At 40.9% G+C, this 19,470-nt stretch overlaps 1 protein-coding gene across 6 annotated transcripts in view; it reads right to left on the bottom strand.

Annotated features, from left to right (window-relative positions):
- Positions 1–19,470, bottom strand: part of RERE (arginine-glutamic acid dipeptide repeats) — a 415,138-nt gene that overhangs the window by 114,696 nt on the left and 280,972 nt on the right. For all 6 annotated transcript variants that reach the window (XM_019976073.2, XM_019976075.2, XM_019976074.2 and 3 more), the window contains 3 exons: positions 10,893–10,941; positions 4,884–5,008; positions 3,701–3,800 (listed from right to left, as the gene is read on the bottom strand). In XM_019976073.2, coding sequence (XP_019831632.2) covers positions 3,701–3,800; positions 4,884–5,008; positions 10,893–10,941 — 274 coding nt within the window. The remainder of the gene's footprint in view (positions 1–3,700; positions 3,801–4,883; positions 5,009–10,892; positions 10,942–19,470) is intronic.

Raw genomic sequence — 19,470 nt, 5'->3', positions numbered from 1 at the left:
TCAGATTTTAGCAAAATTACATACTTTTTGATAGTCATACCACGGGAGGAAATATTTACAATACATGTATCAAAGCATTTTTATCTTCAATATGAAAATAATTCTTACAACTAAATTGTACTAAAGGCCAAATAATACAATTTTTTAAATTGGGCAAGAGATATCCTCCCAAAAAGCTATACAAATGGGCTTGAACACATATAAAGATGCTCAACATTACCTACTGTCAGGAAATTTAAATTAAAAACCTCAATGACATATCATTACATATCCATTAGAATGGCTAAAACTCAGAAGACTGAAGACATCAAGTCTTGTGGAGCATGCTGAAGAACTGAAATCCTAACACACTACTAACGGGAATGTAAAATGGCACAGCCACCGTGGAAACCTGCTTGATAACTTTCCTAAAAAGCTACCAGCACTGCCAGGTATTTACTCAAGAGAAATGAAAATACATGTCCTAAAAAAAAAGACTTGTGTAATAATTCCTGATGGCCAAAAGCTTGGGAAAAACCCAAATATCCATCACCAGGGGAAAGGATAAAATACTATGGAGATCCACAGATTGGAATACTACTCAGCAATAAAAAAGGCATGCAACATACATCTACTATAAAATTACTGTGCTGAAAGAGTCCAAACCCCAAGTGTTACATACAATATTATTCTAATTCATGCAACATTCTAGAAAATACAACTGATCTATAATGAGAAAAATGTATCAGTGCTTATCCGAGGCTAGAAGCAGCAAAGAATTATAAAAGAGAGTGAGGCAACTTTTGGAGATGCTAGAAATGATTTCTACCTTGAACACTGTAGTAGCTTCATTTGTATACACATTTAAAAAAAAAACTCATCAAATTGTATACTTTAAATGAGAGCAGTTTATTATACAAAAATTACACTCCAATAAATTTTTTTTAATATACACTAAAACTCTCATTTGGGAATAATGAAGAAAAAAGTCAAGTAATGCAGAGGAGCTTATATTTAAAAATAGGTCCATATAATGGTAATATGGAGAAGGAAATGGTAACCCACTCCAGTATTCTTGCCTGGAAAACCCTAGGGATAGAGGAGCCTGGTGGGCTACAGTCCACAGGGTCACGAAGAGTCAGACATGACTGAGCATGCACACTCATAATTATAATAAAGAACAAACAGTTCAAAAATGTTCTATTAGTGACTGCAGTTTTAAACTATTATTAAACTATTTATTTAGGGAATTGGTGATGGACAGGGGAGGCCTGGAGTGCTGCAGTCCATGGGGTTGCAAAGAGTTGGACAAGACTGAGCGACTGAACTGAAATTCAAACAGTCCTATTGGGCTACTAAACATACTATGATGTAGCCACACTGCAGATTCCATATACTTTAAATTTCTACACTGTCCTGGGAAACAGGAAATAGACACAGGTTTATTCTAAGTTGATAAAAGCTTTACATTGTTTTGACTCTATGCTATACTCTAAGAAATAATAAATACTTCTCACATGACAATGAATTAATCTTTTTAATTTATTACTTAACATAACTCAAAACCCTCTTATTCCAAGGAATGTGAAATAAACACTAACTTCTCTCAAGACTTTTCCAATCATTTCACTTCTCATTAAAGAAAGTGCCTGCAACTAAAACGCTCCATGAACCAGTACAACAAAAGTATAAAAATTAAAACAGCCACTAAATGTTTCCATTCATCATAAAATGAGCACACAACTCAGTCTTTTGATGGCTAAATGCACTTGTATTGCATAATCCGACACCTGAGCCACCCTGGGCTCGCCTAGGCAGGAAGAATTTCAAATGATGAGAAGGTAGCTTCACAGAAACAAAAACCATAAACCAAAACCCTCCGGCAATGCTTAAGAAAATTTCAGAAGGAACTTGCTACAAAGGACCACAGGCAAAAATAGCTCAAATTATTTCTGCACAAAAGTATGTTCCACAGGATCTTTAGATGGGTTGGAATAAGACAGAGAATAAATCAGATAATTCAGGACGTGTCAAAAACAGACATTTAATTAAATATGGCAACACTTTTGTTACTCAAAATTCAACTGATCACCATAAAGCTTTTATACCAAAACCCAACAGAAAACCAGCTCATTTCAAAGAGTGACTTTGAATATACACACATTTTTTAGGGTATTTTGAATTCACAGACATTCACAGCTACATCTGTTATAGCCACTGATGATGTTGTCATCATCTCTGAGTCTCAGTTTCTCATCTGTAAAACAATCTCAAAGGCCCCTCTGGCTCTATCACTGTATGTTCAGAATAAGGATTCCTTATAACCACAAAAGTTCTAAGTAGCAAACAGGTGAGAAAGTAAATGGGAATATGAAATCATTCACTTATTTAGAACATGGCATATGCCCAGCAAGGTGATTCAACCTCCAACATATAAGAGACTATTATAATGTTATGTAATACTCAAGAAACACAACTAGACCAGGAATAACAACCAGCTATGTCATTCAGATATCTACACGTTTCCCCAGCAACAAGCTGTACAGCAGAAAGATCCCTAAATTGGGGTCTGTTGCCAACTTTTTGGATTGTTGACAACAATCATACAAGTCACCTGGTCTCCCTGTGCTTCGGATTCTAATCTATTTAGAGACTGGAACAGATGACTGAAAGAAGTCCCTTCCAATTACAGTAACCTCTCAAGAAAAAGACAAACAAAAAGGGTGCTTAAATGACACTCAATCACGACCAAGAGTTGCTCAACCTCATGTTCAGTATCCTACGTAAGTATATAGAACCATATAGAACCATGCAGACTCTTTGTGAACAGATCAGAAATCCATAAAAATTCATTATTACTTCAGATCTGATCATTCCACATTAATGAACACACAGGAGAAAAACTGTTTCAAGGAACTATATGACACACTCATTTTCCTGTACAGCTGCATAGGATATACTCTGAGGTCAAAAAGGAGTGTCCAAAGAAGTAAATTGGTTTCAGGAATCCTACTGCTAGAGGCGGCTCAAGCTGGGTTATTCCGAGCTGCTGTGGAGTCATAGGATTAAAGCAGATGACTGCTCACACAGGATATGTGATGCAACCAACTCAGTACCGTTATGCTCGTGGCTTACATTTTACTTTAGTTTTTTAAAATGATTACTATTATTTTTAATTTAACTTTTTTTATAAACATCTGAAATATTTACATTGTTCCAAAGCCAAATATATAAAAACCAAATTTGTTCAAAGAATATATTAAGGCTTGGAAAGCAGGGCCTCTGGATTTACATCTTAAGTGTATGACCATGGATTGTGACTCCACTGCTCTCAACTTACTTGCCTGTGTCCACACAGTGGTAATAACAGAGCCTCCCTAAGAGGGGCGCTGTGAGGATTCAGTAAGATCACTGTGCCTACTACCGGGCTTGTGAGAGCTCAGTGAACTCTGACCACTATCACCGGCTCTTGGCAGAGGCTCACCACAGTACTGGAGCACAGACGCAGGTCACAAGGTGAATCTGGAGGTGCCATATCACTGGCAAGGTCAGGGAGCCCACCACCGGGACCACGACTCCCATCTTTCAAGCCCAGCAGTACCCCACAGCACTGCCTTCTGAGACTTCAGACCCCTTCATGGGCCATCATCACAGACTCCCTATGGCTGGCACAGGAGAAAGAAGAATTTGCTTCCCACCTAGAGAACTTCAAAGGTCTCACCGTATTTAGTGCGTTGAGGGTGGTGTCATCCCGCGAGGCCGCCACACAGCCATCTTCTGTGGAGCCTCCGTCACACATCCCAGCGAAGGCCGCCATGCTCCTGCGGAGACGGGAAGAGAACACAGCAGGGCAGACATTTCAGCCCTTGGTTCTCAGAGTGCAGCTCCAGCCCAGACCAAATATCACCACTATATGCACAATTAAGACAGAGTTCTCAGCCCTGTTTCTGCTCTCATCTTAAAAAAATTTTTTTAAGTTTCTCTGCAGTTCACTCCTTACTCACCAAGAAAAAGAAATGTTATTTTCCTTCTATTCCATTTGTTTCTCTTCCCATGCTTATCAGTACTTAGACTTTAGTTTTGAGGGCGTGAATAATCTAAAACCATCTGCTAGAATGGTCAGCTGGATTATAAACTTTTGAAAGGTCAGTCTCCAGAAAATATGTAAAACTGAATCCTTTGAAATTTTACTTAATCTGCCTCATGCTGTACATTAACCATCTCTAAGCAAACATGGAAGAGGTGAAAAAAACTCTTAGTAGTCACCCCTGCCCTGAAGACCCCATCTCTGCTGTAGCCTCCAAGTTACGCTGCTGACCACACAGCAGCCAGAGTTACAATTCCATCACCACCTTGCTTCAACATTTCTGTTGCCTGTTGTTGATACTGCAGTGAGTGAGTCCCAGAAACCCCTGCAGACAAAGGAAGGCCCTGCCTGCACTGTGACATGTCTGGGACAGACGTGAACTTCTCATTTTGTAATTTAGGCATTTTCAGGTTAGCAAGTATTCATATAGGTAAGCCCTCAAAATGTAAAGTTTAGGTCAGATACCAATGAACAGCCATGGAGCAAAGAAATATGGAATGGGATTTTAAGATGCGCTGGATGAGCCAATTACTCAACTGTATTAAGAAGCGCTGATACTAGAATGTGTGACGTACGATGTTTTCTTCCTGAAAAGTTCTAAAATCTGAGTTGGGGCAAACACCAAGGAGGAAAAAAGTGACCTCACCATCAAAAGTTGTGTTTCTCCAGTAAGAAGGAGCAGGGCTCTAGTTACAGAGAGCATAACAAAACGTAAAGCCAGAGAATACCCAATATATAAACACAACTTCAGGGGAAAGGGGAAAGTTTACTGATCACTCATCGATTCAGAAAGCAGGAGGGTGTGGACTCCTATTACCTTGCTGCCCTCAAGTACATGAGGAGGTCACAGTCATTAACGCCAGGCATCCAGACCAGTTCCTCATGCTGGGTCACAGTGTCTCCATCGGGAGAAGGGAATGGTTGCAAGTCGGGCAGTTTGGCCTGTAAGACAGGGATGAAGAAGTCACAATCAAGGCATGTTCAAAGAGCTGCCTGTGCAGGCAGGCCTTGGGGACAGACACAGTAGCTAATTGAGCCTCTTTCTTTCGGCAGTACTGAAATAACTGAAAACTCATGAGTCACTGAAGCTGGCCCATCGCACACTCTGGGATCGTTTTACCACAGGAGATTTCATAATGGACTTGATCTCTACTTAAGGAACTGCTAACAGTGTCAACGTAAAGTGGTGCCAGCATGGTCCACAGAGTGAAAAAGAAGTGGGCACATGTGAATAAAGAAGTATCAAAACAAAAAATGTTTTGGGAATAAGAGCTCCTTGATAAAGAAGGGAGAACTACACACATCCAATAAAACACGTTTACCTATATATATATATATATGTATGTATGTATGTCTCACCTAAGGATGTATACTAAAACAATGAGTGAACTACTCTGCAAACCAATGCTACTTTTAGGAGTCAAGATCAATGAGTCACGTATCAGTAGACATAGTAATACAAAAAATCCATAAAGGTAACAACAATAAAATCAGGAGCACTAAATGATGGTGACAGAAATTGAATGAGCAGTGGTTCCAGGAGCAGCTGCTGGACGAGGGGTAGGCAGGAGCTTCTGAGATGACCCATGTTCTGTGCCTTGAAATGAACTGTCACAGAGGACTGAAGAGTATACCTACGATACAAACAGGTCACTATACATAAAGGACACCTCAATTTAAAAAAATTTTTGGAAGATTTGAAAAACAGTGCTCAACAACCAAGATTCCAAGTCAATTCTGTTAGAAAGGCAAATATTGGGTTGGCCAAAAAGTTTGTTCGAGTGTTTGGCATACTGTTATGGAAAAACTGAAACAAAGATTTTGGCCAACCCAGTATCTCCAGTGTTGTCTCACCCTCCACTACTGGAACCGAGCAAGTATAAACAGGCCTCATGACTGCTCAGAGGCCTATGAAAAGTCACCCATCTGCAAAACACACACATTCTTATTATTTTCTTAAATCAAGAACATGGTCACATTAATTTAATATTTTAAATTAAGAGCTGCAGTTTAAAAGCTCCAGTGTCCACAGAAACAGGCAAAAACTGTAAACGACTGAAGCAGGCAGAGTGTACAGCCAACAAAAATAAAATGAGGGCCTCATGTTTCACTTTAAATGTTCTGCTGTCCACAGTAAACAGAATGCGACATCCCAGTTCAGACTTGCCACATTCCAAGTACTCAAATCCATCCATGACAACAGCTCCCACTCTGAGCATGCAGGTGTTAGGTGTGAAGGGATCGGGATGAGATGGAGAGAGTCCCGTTTGGAGAACAATGCCACGCAGGAGCGGGAACCAGTGCTCATACATACTTCAGGTTTCCCCAAAGTCCAGAAATCTTGAATTTAATGTGAAAGTTCACGGCTTTAAATGTTTGTTATTCAAGTTTTAAAAACAATTGTGTGGCAAAACTCAACATGAGTCAACCATGCAGCTGGCAGGCTACTGTCTACACACTCTGCTTCACAGTCTACCTCCCAAGCCTCTCACTGTGTATCAGGTGCTGACTGCACCCTCTCAAAATGGTGTGCTTCCTTAATTCAGTACAGAATGGGAGCCACAGTGAGTTCTCCTTAAAATTAAAGCACAACAGCAACTCGTATCAAAAGGTCTCAGACATTTTGTACCAAGCTGTTTCCCTAGCACCACGTACAGCAGTTGCAGCAGTAACTCTCAAATAGTTGTTTGTTAAATTGATTTAAAAAAATACTATTGCTGTGAAGAAGAACCAACCCCTCCTAGAGAAAAAGGGACTAGAAATATAATTTGCTTAGAGAAAAGAACATACATGCAGGTGGCTCTGAATCATAGGAAAGATGGCCAACTGTGCTGACAAGAGAAATGCAAATTAATGACACTGAGATACCATTGCTGACCTATCAGACTGACACAGTGCCAAAGTGTGATGAGACACGAGGCTGCGTGTTGGCACTCACATTAAGTTGTCAGCACGAACACAAAATGGTCCAATCTCTATGCAGGGGAACGCTGTAATAGTCTTAGAATTACATGTGCCCTCTAAGCCAGTCATTCCCCCTTCTGGGGATAATATAATATCTCAAAGACAACTGGGCAAAATAAAAATCTCCATGCATAACCTGTTCATCACAGCATTACTTGTAACAGAAATGACTAGAAACAGCACAAACTCCAGATGATGGGGGCTGGAAGAATAAGCTGTTTCTCCCATGCCAAGGGGTCCCAAGAGGTGGCAGAAGAAAATGAGGAGGGGCTTTGCATACTGCAGCAGAGGGAATGCCAAGACAGAGTGCCAGAAGGTAAAAGAAAGGTGGTAGAAGTGTTTATGTTATGCTACTGTTTATCTAAGAGCAGGGGGTGGGGCAGGATACAAATAAGAATGATAAATCAAAACCTTTAAACACTAATAATTATCTATCAGAGAGGGAAGGAACAGGGAAAGAGGAGACAGGGAAAGAAGGTGAACTTTCTGAACATAATTCATCTGCATGTTTGACTTTGGAGCCATGTATTTTACATAATTACAAAAACAAAGTTTAAAGAACAATCCCCTAAAAACTCTAAAGCAAAATCAAATAAATCCACCTAACTATGTTTTGAGTTTGCTCCTCTCCAAGAATCAATGGAAACAGTGACAGACTTTATTTTCTTGGGCTACAAAATCACTGCAGATGGTGACTGCAGCCATGAAATAAAAAGACGCTTGCTCCTTGGAAGAAAAGCTATGACAAACCTAGACAGCATATTAAAAACCAGAGACATTACTTTACCGACAGTAGGAGGCAAAGCTATGGTTTTTTCAGTAGTCATACATATATGGATCTGAGAGTTGGACCATAAAGAAGGCTCAGCACTGAAGAATTGATGCTTTTGAACTGTGGTGTTGGAGAAGACTCTTGAGAGTCCCTTGGACTGCAAGGATATCAAACCAGTCAATCTTAAAGGAAATCAGTCCTGAATATTTACTGAAAGAACCGATGCTGAAGCTGAAGCTCTAATACTTCGGCCATCTGATGTGAACAGCCGACTCACTGGAAAAGATCCTGATACTGGGAAAGATCCTGGCAGGAGGAGAAGGGGACGACAGAGGATGAGATGGTTGGATGGCATCACCGACTTGATGGACATAAGTTTGAGCAAGCTCAGGAAGTTGGTGATGGACAGGGAGGCCTGGCGTGCTGCAGGCAATGGGGTTGCAAAGAGTTGGACATGACTGAGCGACTGAACTGAACTGAGGAATCATTTCAGATAACATTAAAACATACTAATTTCCCTAAAGAGCTTTAGTGGGATACATTCTATGGCCAAAATAAAAACTGAATGCTAAGCTGTTTCAAATAATCATATTATTTATAGCAGTGTGAGTACCATTATTCTAAGCTGCTATGTAAGCATTACAGGACTAAGGCAAATACATAATTATTTTGATGTCATTTAAAAAAATTGGTTTTCTGACATGGGGAAAAGATACAGATGTGAATGATAGAACATTTCATCTATAGGATTAAATATAAGGCCTAGATAAAATTTTGAATTAGTATTAGAAAGAGACCATGCTATATTATCTCTAAAACATAAATAAATTAAGGAAAAAAGAAAAGCGGTGAGGGGAAAGCATATTTCCTAATCTGTTCTGAAAAGGCCTGAAAATAGTATCTATCCCAGTAATAATGAACAGGGCAGCAGCCAACCAAAAAATGTCACTTTCTACTAACCAACCCAGGGACAAAGCCAAGTCTCCTGCGTTACTGGCAGATTCTTTACCATCTGAAGCCCTACACTAAAACAATGAGGGGTCATTACAAAAGTTTCATTCCAGATCTAGGGCAGAGAACATATATAAGAGAACAAAAAAATCATGTCATACTAGGTAATATACTCTAACCAAAGATCATGGGGGTCCAGTGAAAAGGACACAGAAGACAGCAGGAAAAGGAACCTACTAGCTCCCAAATGGATAATTTAATCTCATCAGTAAGAATAACAACATCTGGTTAGCATGTGAGTAATTTTAAACCCATTGATGACGAATGGAAGTTGTTAGAGAACCAACTGGTAAAAAGAGGGAAAGATACAAGCATTTATCCTGCCTTTCCTATGTGTTTCAGGTAATCAAAAATTGACAAGAGAAAAGTTGATCAGCTAATAAAGGAAGGGATGACAGGATTAGCATATCACCATCTTAAAGTGTGAACCTAAGTAACAAGTCCAATTAGACAGTGAATCTACATACAGAAAGTCCCCTATATGTGAATCTTCCAGCTGTAGACTTTCAAAGATGAGAACGTGCATCTGGTTCCAGCAAGGAACCATCCTTCAGCTCTACTGTCTCCCGTCTTCCCCCTCTCCCTCCTCCAGTCAGTAACTCTTCTTGCCTCTTCACTTGACACCACATCATATTGCTAGGATGTAATGGCTACCATGGGTCAAGACAGCAATTTTCCCAAGTCTAGATATAGGCACATGACCCACCCATGGCAATAACATGTGGGGACTAATGGAAACCTTCCAGGAAAATCTTCCGTCTACTAAGGGGAAAGGAGAGCAGTGTGTATCCCTTCCCTCCTCTCAACATTTGCTGCATTTTCATTCACTGTAAGAACCACTATTAAATGCATTGAGAAAGAAGAAATGCTGCCAATTAAATTATAATCACACCGCAGGATGTACAATGAAGCTTGACATCAGAGATAATGTGAACGGAAGAAGTATATCTTAGAATCAAGTTCAGCTCCTGGCCTAAGGAAGAAGGCAGCCCATGGGTATAGCTGAACACCAAATCACAAGAACTGGAGAAGAGCGGAGCGCAGCCTGGTCCTCTCTGACCAGACGTGATGATATGTGAGACCATGAACAGCCATGTTCAGCCAGAGTGTTCTGGCCCTCTCTGTCAAAGCATCCTACCTGATATAGAGATCAAAAGACAAGATGACAAACAGAACAGCAGAGTCTTAGTAAACTGAATAAAACATGGAAGAGCACAGGTCATGACTCAACAAGCTTCCAGCTTACAAAACATCTTAATCACTTTGAATTTTCTGAAGGAAATGGGGTTTTTAAAAAGCTAAATGAAAGCATTAAGTGAAGTGAAAGTCACTCAGTCGTGTCCGACTCTTTGCGACCCCATGGACTATATAGTCCATGGAATTCTCCAGGCCACGATACTGGAGTGGGTAGCCTTTCCCTTCTCCAGGGATCCTCCCAACCCAGGGAGCGAACCCAGGACTCCCGCATTACAGGCGGATTCTTTATCAGCTGAGCCCCCAGGGAAGCCCACAGTGACCAAATGTTCACTGACAGATCAACAACCATATATACAATGAACAATTAAGCCATAAAAAGAAATCAAATCCTGACATATGCTCCAATGTGGGAGCTCCCTGAAGACCTTATGCTAAGAAAACAAGCCAGACACAGGAGGGCTAATGCTGGCTGATTCCACTGATATGGTATCTATAGCTGTCAGATTTGTGGACACACAAAGGAGAAGGGAGGTTGCCACAGAATGAGGGGAGGGGAGAATGAGGAGTTACTGTTTAATGGGAACTGAGTTTCAGATTGGGAAGCCGAATAGGTTCTGCGGATTGGCTGCACAATGATGTGAAGGTATTTATAGGCACTGAACCATTCGCTTTATAGAGGTCAGAATGGTTAATTTTAGATTGTATATACTTTACCATAATTTTTTAAAAGTATGTGGTTGTCTTTAAAAAATAAATCTCTTCATTTATATAAAATTCCAAATAGCATAAAAACAGTTCTAAGTTTCTGCTCAAAAGAATAAAGGACCAGATGAATAATAAGAAATAAAAACCTATTAAAGAAGTTACTAAAATTCACTTTACCTGATGGCTAGGACCAACACGAATTTCTCCCTGGGTACTGTTCAGCCTCCTGTCATGAAAAGAGCACATCAGGTTAGCAGAGCATAGTTCTGACATAAATAAGCACATGTTTTCAAGAGGCAGAACACAGGAAGAATTAGCTTCCCCACTATTTGTAATGTTGCCTGCACATATACACTCCCGCCCCAACCCCACATGCAACATTTTTCTTCTAAAAGCCCTTTTACTGCAGCTTCCTGCCTTGAGTTTCTATACCATCCTCCTTTCACCCCACAGAGAGATGGACATTCCTATAGTACAAATCGCAATCCATGTGTCTTCTTTTCAAAATATTTCAGGGTGCCCTACTATAAACTTAATTAAAATATAAACAAGACAGTTTATGATTCCTAGTGTACACACTGGGTCATTCATTCATTCTCTCATTCAACAAATATTTTTTAAGTACCTACTGCAAGACAGGAACTGTCCTGGGTATTGGGGATAAAGCAGTGAAAATAACAATATTCCTGGCTTACGGGAACTTTCATTCTAATTTGGATTAAAAAGCAAAAGAACAAATAATAGGTCAGGTGTTGATATGGGTCACGGAACTAAAGGGGTGGTTAAGAATGAGCTTTTACAGTTCCTTATACAGGGCAGTCAGAATAGGCCTTTTTAACAAAGTGAAGTGGAGCAGAGATGTTCAGGGATGTGCGGGCATGAGCCCAGCAGGTCCAGGAGGTGATGGACCGTCTCCCTCCCATGACATTCTCACTGCATCTGCTGCACTCGCCCTCCCTGGTGCCAAATCCAAACCGCCCAGGCTCCTTCAGAAAACCAGCATTTCACCGAAACCTTGCTTTATCTCCTCCCATGTCACCTCACACATCCTAGAAGTGTGGGGTATCTTCCCCTTTTCATTCCTGGAAATATTCACTGAAGGTCTTTTCATGCCAGGCCCTCACAGGGCATGCAGGGTGTATACACTGTGGATGAAGAAATGCAGGCCCCGCCTCCCAGAGTTCCGTTACCCTTGACTTCTTCCCATCACGGCTATCTGTTGACTCTCTCGGGAAAACCCTCTCCCTGCCCAGTGATACATCCTGAGTCTTACAGTCACCTGTGAGCTTTCACTAGTGGGCAGAGAAGTCTTTTCTGCAGCGAGGGCTGCTAGATGACTATCTGCTGACTTGGACTAAGCTGAAGAGCAGAACAGCCAAGACCAAAAAGCAAGCCCAGTCTCTGGCTTTTCTCCCATGAATCTGATACCTCCACCACCCCCGCACACGTGGATGCACACACACACACCATTGGTTTTGAAGCTATAAAATGAATTTTGGAAAAACTTATTTCTTTCAGGTCCAGCACTTCCTTCAATCTGATAATTTTTCTCATGAAGTCTTATTTTGGCAAAGAGGGCAGCAAGTATGAGCTGAGAGAAGACCAGAGAGAAGACCAACAAAAATAAAGTGGTCTGATTCCTTAAGATCATTACAATCCACAATCCGTCTACCTAGGAAGGCAGCAGGTGTGCCCCAGACACCAGAACAGGTCCAATCACTATGTTCATAAGCCCAATTCATTTCAGAACGGTAGAAATGCTCAGGGGAGTGATCAAAATTAGGCAGGCTTCAAGAAGGGGAGAGAGCCCTAAAGGAGATGAGGAGCCCAAAATCAGGGCAGAGGCGGATTCCCAAGTGGGACCAAAACCCCGCTGAGGCAGGAAACTGAAAAAGAGGGACAGAGGCAGGGTGGGAGAAAGGCTGGCATGAGGGGCTGCCTTTAACTCACAGGCCACCCGAGATGCAGAGCTGACGTCCCAGGGGTTTTACGTAGGATCACAAACAGCTGTTTTAGGAAGCACGTAGAGGAGCCACAAAGGCCATGAGGCTATTTTAATCTGAGTACTTCTTTTAAAAAAAAAAAGGCAGTCAGTGTTACCTACCATTTCTGTTTTATAACTAGCTAAAAGCAAAAACTCGTTGCCAAAAGCTCTCTCCTCTATTTCTAAATACTTTCCAAAGGCTTGCCTGCCTAGAAGCAGGTCTGGCCCAAATGTATCATCTCCGAAAATTTCAGCCACAGCCCACATAGCAACGTGTGCCCCACAGCTCAACTTTCAGGTTCTTCTAGAAGGTCTATGTTGGGCCAGGGTTCTCAAGTGGTTGGTTATGGAAGCATCTTCCCATCACTGCCACACACTGCTAAGTCCTGGATAATTTCAGGACAAACAATCCTGGTTCATTTTTATTTCAAAGATGGGTTTTTTTTTTTTTGCTTTTTCTTTTAGTTAATAAACCAGAACTATCATATTTAGCTCAAAACTGTGCCACACGGACTTCCCTCGTGGTCCAGCGGTTAAGACTTCGCCTTCCAACACAGGGGTTGTGGCCTGGATCCCTGGTCAGGCGGCTAAGATCCCACATGCCTCACAGCCAAAAAAACAAAGCATAAAACAGAAGCAACATTGTAACAAGTTCAATAAAGACTTAAAAATCAGATCAGATCAGTCGCTCAGTCGTGTCCGACTCTTTGCAACCCCATGAATCGCAGCACGCCAGGCCTCCCTGTCCATCACCAACTCCCGGAGTTCACTGAGACTCACGTCCATTGAGTCAGTGATGCCATCCAGCCATCTCATCCTGACTTTAAAAATGGTCTACATCAAAAATCTTAAAGAAAAAAAAAAGAACTGCGTCACAATAACTGAAAGTGAAAGTCGCTCAGTCGAGTCTGACTCTTGGCAACCCCATAGACAATAACATGTCAGGCTCCTCAGTCCATGGAATTCTTCAGGCCAGAATACCGGAGTGGGTAGCTGTTTCTTTCTCCAGGGAATCTTCTCAACCCAGGGATCATATCCAGGTCTCCCACATTGCAGGCGGATTCTTTACAGTCTCAGCCACCAGGGAAGCCCATGAATACTGCAGTGGGTAGCTCTCCCCTTCTCCAGCGGATCTTTACAACCCAGGAATTGAACCAGGGTCCCCTGCATTGCAGGAAGGATTCTTTACCAGCTGAGCTACCGAGGAAATCCCCAATACTAAAACCCCACAAATACTTCATAAAAAACTCCTTATGTCCCACTTATTTGTATAAAAATAGGAGACTAATAACTGTTAATACTGCTAATAATGACACAAAGTGAGAAAAATAATGTTGGGAAATGTTGGGAAAGCCAAAATGAGAAGTCAGTTTCTCTCTTTTATATCAACGAAGGGTACTTATTAATGAGTGGACTGAAAAGCACAAAATAAAGCAAAGAATCCTTTAAAATTAAAAATCAGTTTTTACAAGAAAGTGTTTATAACATGCAATTTTTAAACATTAGGGATTCCCAGCAAGAGACACAACAAAGTTGTATTTGAGCGAGATTAGGATCCAAGGTAAACAGACAATACAATGGCATGAGCCTACCATCTCCAGGAACTCACAGATAGAGAATAAATTGCAGAAATATTTTTAAGTCCAAGAGAAAAAGAGGTAGATAGTGATATACGCTACTAAAGAAAACTGGATGCAACTAACACAAAAACTGTCAGAATATGAACTAAAATGAAGAGAAAAAGTAGGCTTCCTCCTGGGAAACTGCCAATATTCAGCTAGATCTGGAATCCCCCGAACATCTCAGTCCTTCCTTCTCCCAATAGCAGCCATGCTCTATGTTCTAAGGTCCTCGGCTGCCACCTCCCTGCCCGACTGCTCCTTCTGAGGTTCCCACCTCGTGCCAGCAGGCGACATTCTGCCATGACTAATGGACATCTACCTCCACCCATTCTGGGACTGTCTAGTAAAGAAACTGAGATTTCATCCCTTTTCTGTATTCTCCCAGTATCGAATACAGTACCTGTCTGGCACTACTACTCATTCAAGGCAAATGGGAAATTCCTTGGTTACATGAGTATTTCTACACTGCTAGAATGCACAATTGATAAAAATCACCAGAATTATTTAAATGCAATATCAACAGCCTGTAGAAAACATTCAGTCATCTTATGCTGACTACTACATTTTTCCTTTTACTTAATACAGCAAATCTCAAACTTTCTGGTTTTAGGTAATCTTTTAATTCTAAAGTTATTGAAGTCTTAAGGAAGCTATATTTTTGAGAAGTTTCAAAATATTTACTTATTTTAATGTAACAACAGGCTCATGACATAATATAACACATTCTTATGAAAAACAATATTATTTAAACAAAAAAAACAATGAAAATAGAGGCACTGTTTTACATTCTCACAGATCTCCTTAAGATGTGACTTTATAGGAGACAGCTAGATTCTTGTATCTGCTTCCATATTCAGTCTGCTGCAATGAGTTCTGATTAAAGTATATGAAAAAAAATAAAACTAACCTCACACAGATTACATAACCAAGAAAGGAAAGACCATTTGACTAGTCTTTTTGATAATTATGGATATTCTTTTTGATACTACACCAAAACTCAACATGAGATTGTTTCCTAAAGGTCTTTTGCACAGTGTTACTCTAAAATCTTATCAATGAATTTTTGGACTTTTGTACGTTAAAATCTTATTGGTCTTTGATGGATTTTCCACTCATGATTTTGTCATGCACTTGTTAGATAGAAAATAGTCGTTCAAGAAGCTCTAATACTTTTGCCACATGATGAGAAGATCTGACTCACTGGAAAAGAGCCTAATACTGGGAAAGACTGAGGGCAAGAGAAGGGGATAACAGAGGATGAGATGGTTGGATAGCATCATGGACTCAACGGACATGAGTTTGTGCAATCTCTGGGAGACAGTGAAGGACAGGGAAGCCTGGTGTGCTGCAGTCCATGAGGTCGCAAAGAGTCAAACACGATTTAGCGACTGAACAACAAAGAGGTTTGCAGATCTTCCAAATATTAATAGTTTTTTTAAAATCACATTCATTAGTATTACCATACATCTTGTAAGAAAAGTCTGTTAATGTATAGAAGCTGTTAAGCTCAGAGTGGTGGGTAAAACTTTTTCCAAATTCTATTTATTACTTGAAAGCTCCAATCTTGCATTGGGAAAACAGCTGTTTTCCTTAAAATGGCAGGCTCACCAAGATCATTATCAAGAAAATGTCCACCAAGCACCCAAGTGTGTATCCACAGTCTATCAGTTATTCTTTCAAATAAAAATGGTGTTCCATGAAAGAAGTAGCTAGTTAAGTTTTGGACTGAAACAAACAAATCGAGTCTGCTGGTATGCACCTTCTGGTCTTTCATGTTGCTTCCCATTTCATCACAAGGAACTCAAGGGCAGGATCTGATAAAAGTAATAATGGGGCCCACAAACCAGCTGTGAGAAGCACTGTTATTCATATCATACATTATGAAATTCAGAAAATTCTGGGGCCTAACTAATTACGAAGATTGAGTTGTTTCCTGTTTTGTATTACCTGTTACCCTGTTCGCTTACACTTCTTCACTCCAGCCCATCAATGTGAAATATTATACTTTTGTTGAAGAAAAGAGATGTTCACACATATAACTTGATTAAGAACTCTGACACTGTTACACAGAGAAATTCACAGGAAGAGAATGGACACTGCATCCATATTAATGGAAAACAAAGTAAAGTCTGCAGCCACTTTCTGAAGTCATGGGGACTGGGATTAACTTGAGTGTAGAACAACAGATGCTTTTGAATTAGGGTGCTGGACAAGGCTCTTGATAATCTCCTGGACTGCAAGGAGATCAACCCTGAATATTCACTGGAAGGACTGATGATGAAGGTGAAGCTCCAATACTTTGGCCACCAGATGGGAAGAGCCAACTCACTGGAAAACACCCTAACACTGGAAAGATTGAAGGCTTAAGGAGAGGGGGCCGGCAGAGAATGAGATGGTTAGAGAGCATCACGACTCAATGGACATGAACCTGAGAAAACTCTGGGAGATAGTGCTTGAAAGCAGAGTTTGGCAGGCTGCAGTCCATGGGGTTATGAAGAGTCAGATATGACTTAGCAACTTACCAACGGATCAATAAGAACAAGACTGTCCAATGAATGTTCACTGGAATAAATTCTTAAAAATATGCTGGTGGCTAAAATTTAAAAGGGCCCTAATTGAGAAAATGACAGGTTAATCCTTCAATAAGCAACAATAGCTAATATATAAGTAGTAAATCTCACACGTAGGTGATGGATACTCCATATGCAATAAGAAACCAAAGATGGAAGTCATATCCCAGGATAATGCAAGATACATCGATGTACATCTTTACCCTTGCCTCAGGGTTTCCCCTCATATTACCTTAAATTTAGGTATCTTATACTTGTATACCCCTTCACAGATCACTGCTTTGTCATGGCAAAGGGGTTTGCATAACTCAATGAAGATATGGACCATGCTGTGTAGGGCCAGCCAAAATGAACAGGTCACAGTGGAGAATTCTGACAAAACGTGGTCCACTGGAGGAGGGAACAGCAAACCACTCCAGTATACTTACTGTGAGACCCTCATGAACTGTATAAAAGGACAAAAAGATATGACGCTGAAAGATGAGTCCCCCAGGTCTGACGGTGTCCAATATGCTACTGGGGAAGAGCAGAGGAGAACTAGTAATAGCTCCAGAAAGAATGAAGCAGCTAGGCCAAAGTGGAAACAATGCTCAGTGTGGATGTGTCTGATGATGAAAGAGAGATCCAATGCTGCAAAGAACAGTATTGGATAGGAACCTGGATTGTTAGGTCCATGAATCAAGGTAAACTGGAAGTGGTGAAGCAGGAGATGGTAAGAATAAATACCAACATCTTAGGAATCAGTGAACTAAAATGGATGGGAATGGGAGAATTTAATTCAGATGACCATTATATCTACTACTGTGGGTAAGAATCCCATAGAAGAAATGGAGTAGTCCTCATAATCAACAAGAGAGTCCGAAATGCAGTATCCGGGTACAGCCTCAAAAATGAGAGAATGATCTCGGTTTGTTTTTCAAGGCAAGCCATTAAATGAACGAATACTCATTGGAGGAACTGATGCTGAAGCTGAAACTCCAGTATTTTGGTCATCCAATGTGAACAGGTAACTCACTGGAAAAGTCCCTGATGCTGGGAAAGATTGAGGGCAGAAGGAGAAGAGAGAGTCAGAGGATGAGATGACTGAATAGCATCACTGATGCAGTGGACATGAACTTGGGCAAACTTTGGGAAATGGTGAGGGACAAAGAGGCCTGGTGTGCTACAGTCCATGGGGTCACAAAGAGTTGGACACGACCAGGTGACTGAACAACATACTTGTATGACAAATACAAGCGAAATAATAACACTAGTTACTACTCACTAAGTGCTCTCTATGCCAGGCACGGCTTTCCTGGTGGCTCAGTGGTAAAGAATCCACCTACCAATGCACAAGAATGTGGGTTTGATCCCCAGGATGGGACGATTCCCCTGGAGAAGGAAATGGCAACCCACTCCAGTATTCTTGGCTGGGAAATCCCATGAACAGAGGAGCCCAGTAGGCTACAGTCCATGGGGTCACAAATAGTCAAACACGACTTACAGACTAAACAAACATAACAACAATGCCAGGTATACATTATTTCATTATTCCTTGACAACTCTATGAGGCAGTATCCTGACTTAATAGATAATAGTAATGGTAGTAATTGTAACATCGATAAAGAAACTAACATACACAATGAACACTTTCGATGTACCAGGAATTTTGAGCTCAGCAAATTTCAGACATTGTCTTATCTAACCTTAAGGATGATGACCCTACACAGTAGGTGCTATTACTACCTGTCCAGATAAGGAAACTGAAGCAAAGAGAGTTTATAACTTGCCCATGATTACACAGGTAACAGGTTGGAAAAACCAGGATTCAAATTCAAGTTTAGCTGATTACAAAGTTAGAGCTCCACATTCCATATGGCAGAGTGATTAAGTTACTGAACCAATATTACACAACTAATTAAAAACAGAATTACTATGAGAAGACACAGCCCTTTCCATACTTCAGTTCTATGTTCATTTCCAGTATCAAAGTAAGACAAAAATCAAAAAGCTTTTCTTAAATCTACAAATCATGTTAAAAGTGAAAAATCCATCAAAGTTCAACTTACATAACATTATCAAAATTGCAAAATTATAGAGATGGTTGCCAGGTGTTGGGAATGGTGGGAGGAGAAAGGAAGGAGTGGAATCTTTGTGATGACAGAACAGATCCTGATTAGGACTGTGGTGACACAAAGCTATACCTGCGATGAGATGTGACAGAACTGTACACATACTGTACCAACATCCCAGGCCTGGGTTCTGATGCTGCACTGGAGTTCTATACATACCTACTGGGGATGTGAGTGAAAGGTACATGGGAACACTCTTCCTGCTGCTGCTGCTAAGTCACTTCAGTCGTGTCCAACTCTGTGCGACCCCATAGATGGCAGCCCACGAGGCTCCCCCGTCCCTGGGATTCTCCAGGCAAGAACACTGGAGTGGGTTGCCATTTCCTCCTCCAATGCATAAAAGTGAAAAGTGAAAGTGACGCTCAGTCATATCCGACTCTTAGCGACCCCATGGACTGCAGCCTACCAAGTTCCTCCATCCATGGGATTTTCCAGGCAAGAGTACTGGAGTGGGGTGCCATTGCCTTC

This window comes from Bos indicus, chromosome 16, assembly GCF_029378745.1.
Source record: "Bos indicus isolate NIAB-ARS_2022 breed Sahiwal x Tharparkar chromosome 16, NIAB-ARS_B.indTharparkar_mat_pri_1.0, whole genome shotgun sequence".
Lineage (NCBI taxonomy): Eukaryota > Metazoa > Chordata > Mammalia > Artiodactyla > Bovidae > Bos > Bos indicus.
Note: the sequence above shows the minus strand (reverse complement) of the source record. Positions and strands in the feature narration are given on the sequence as shown.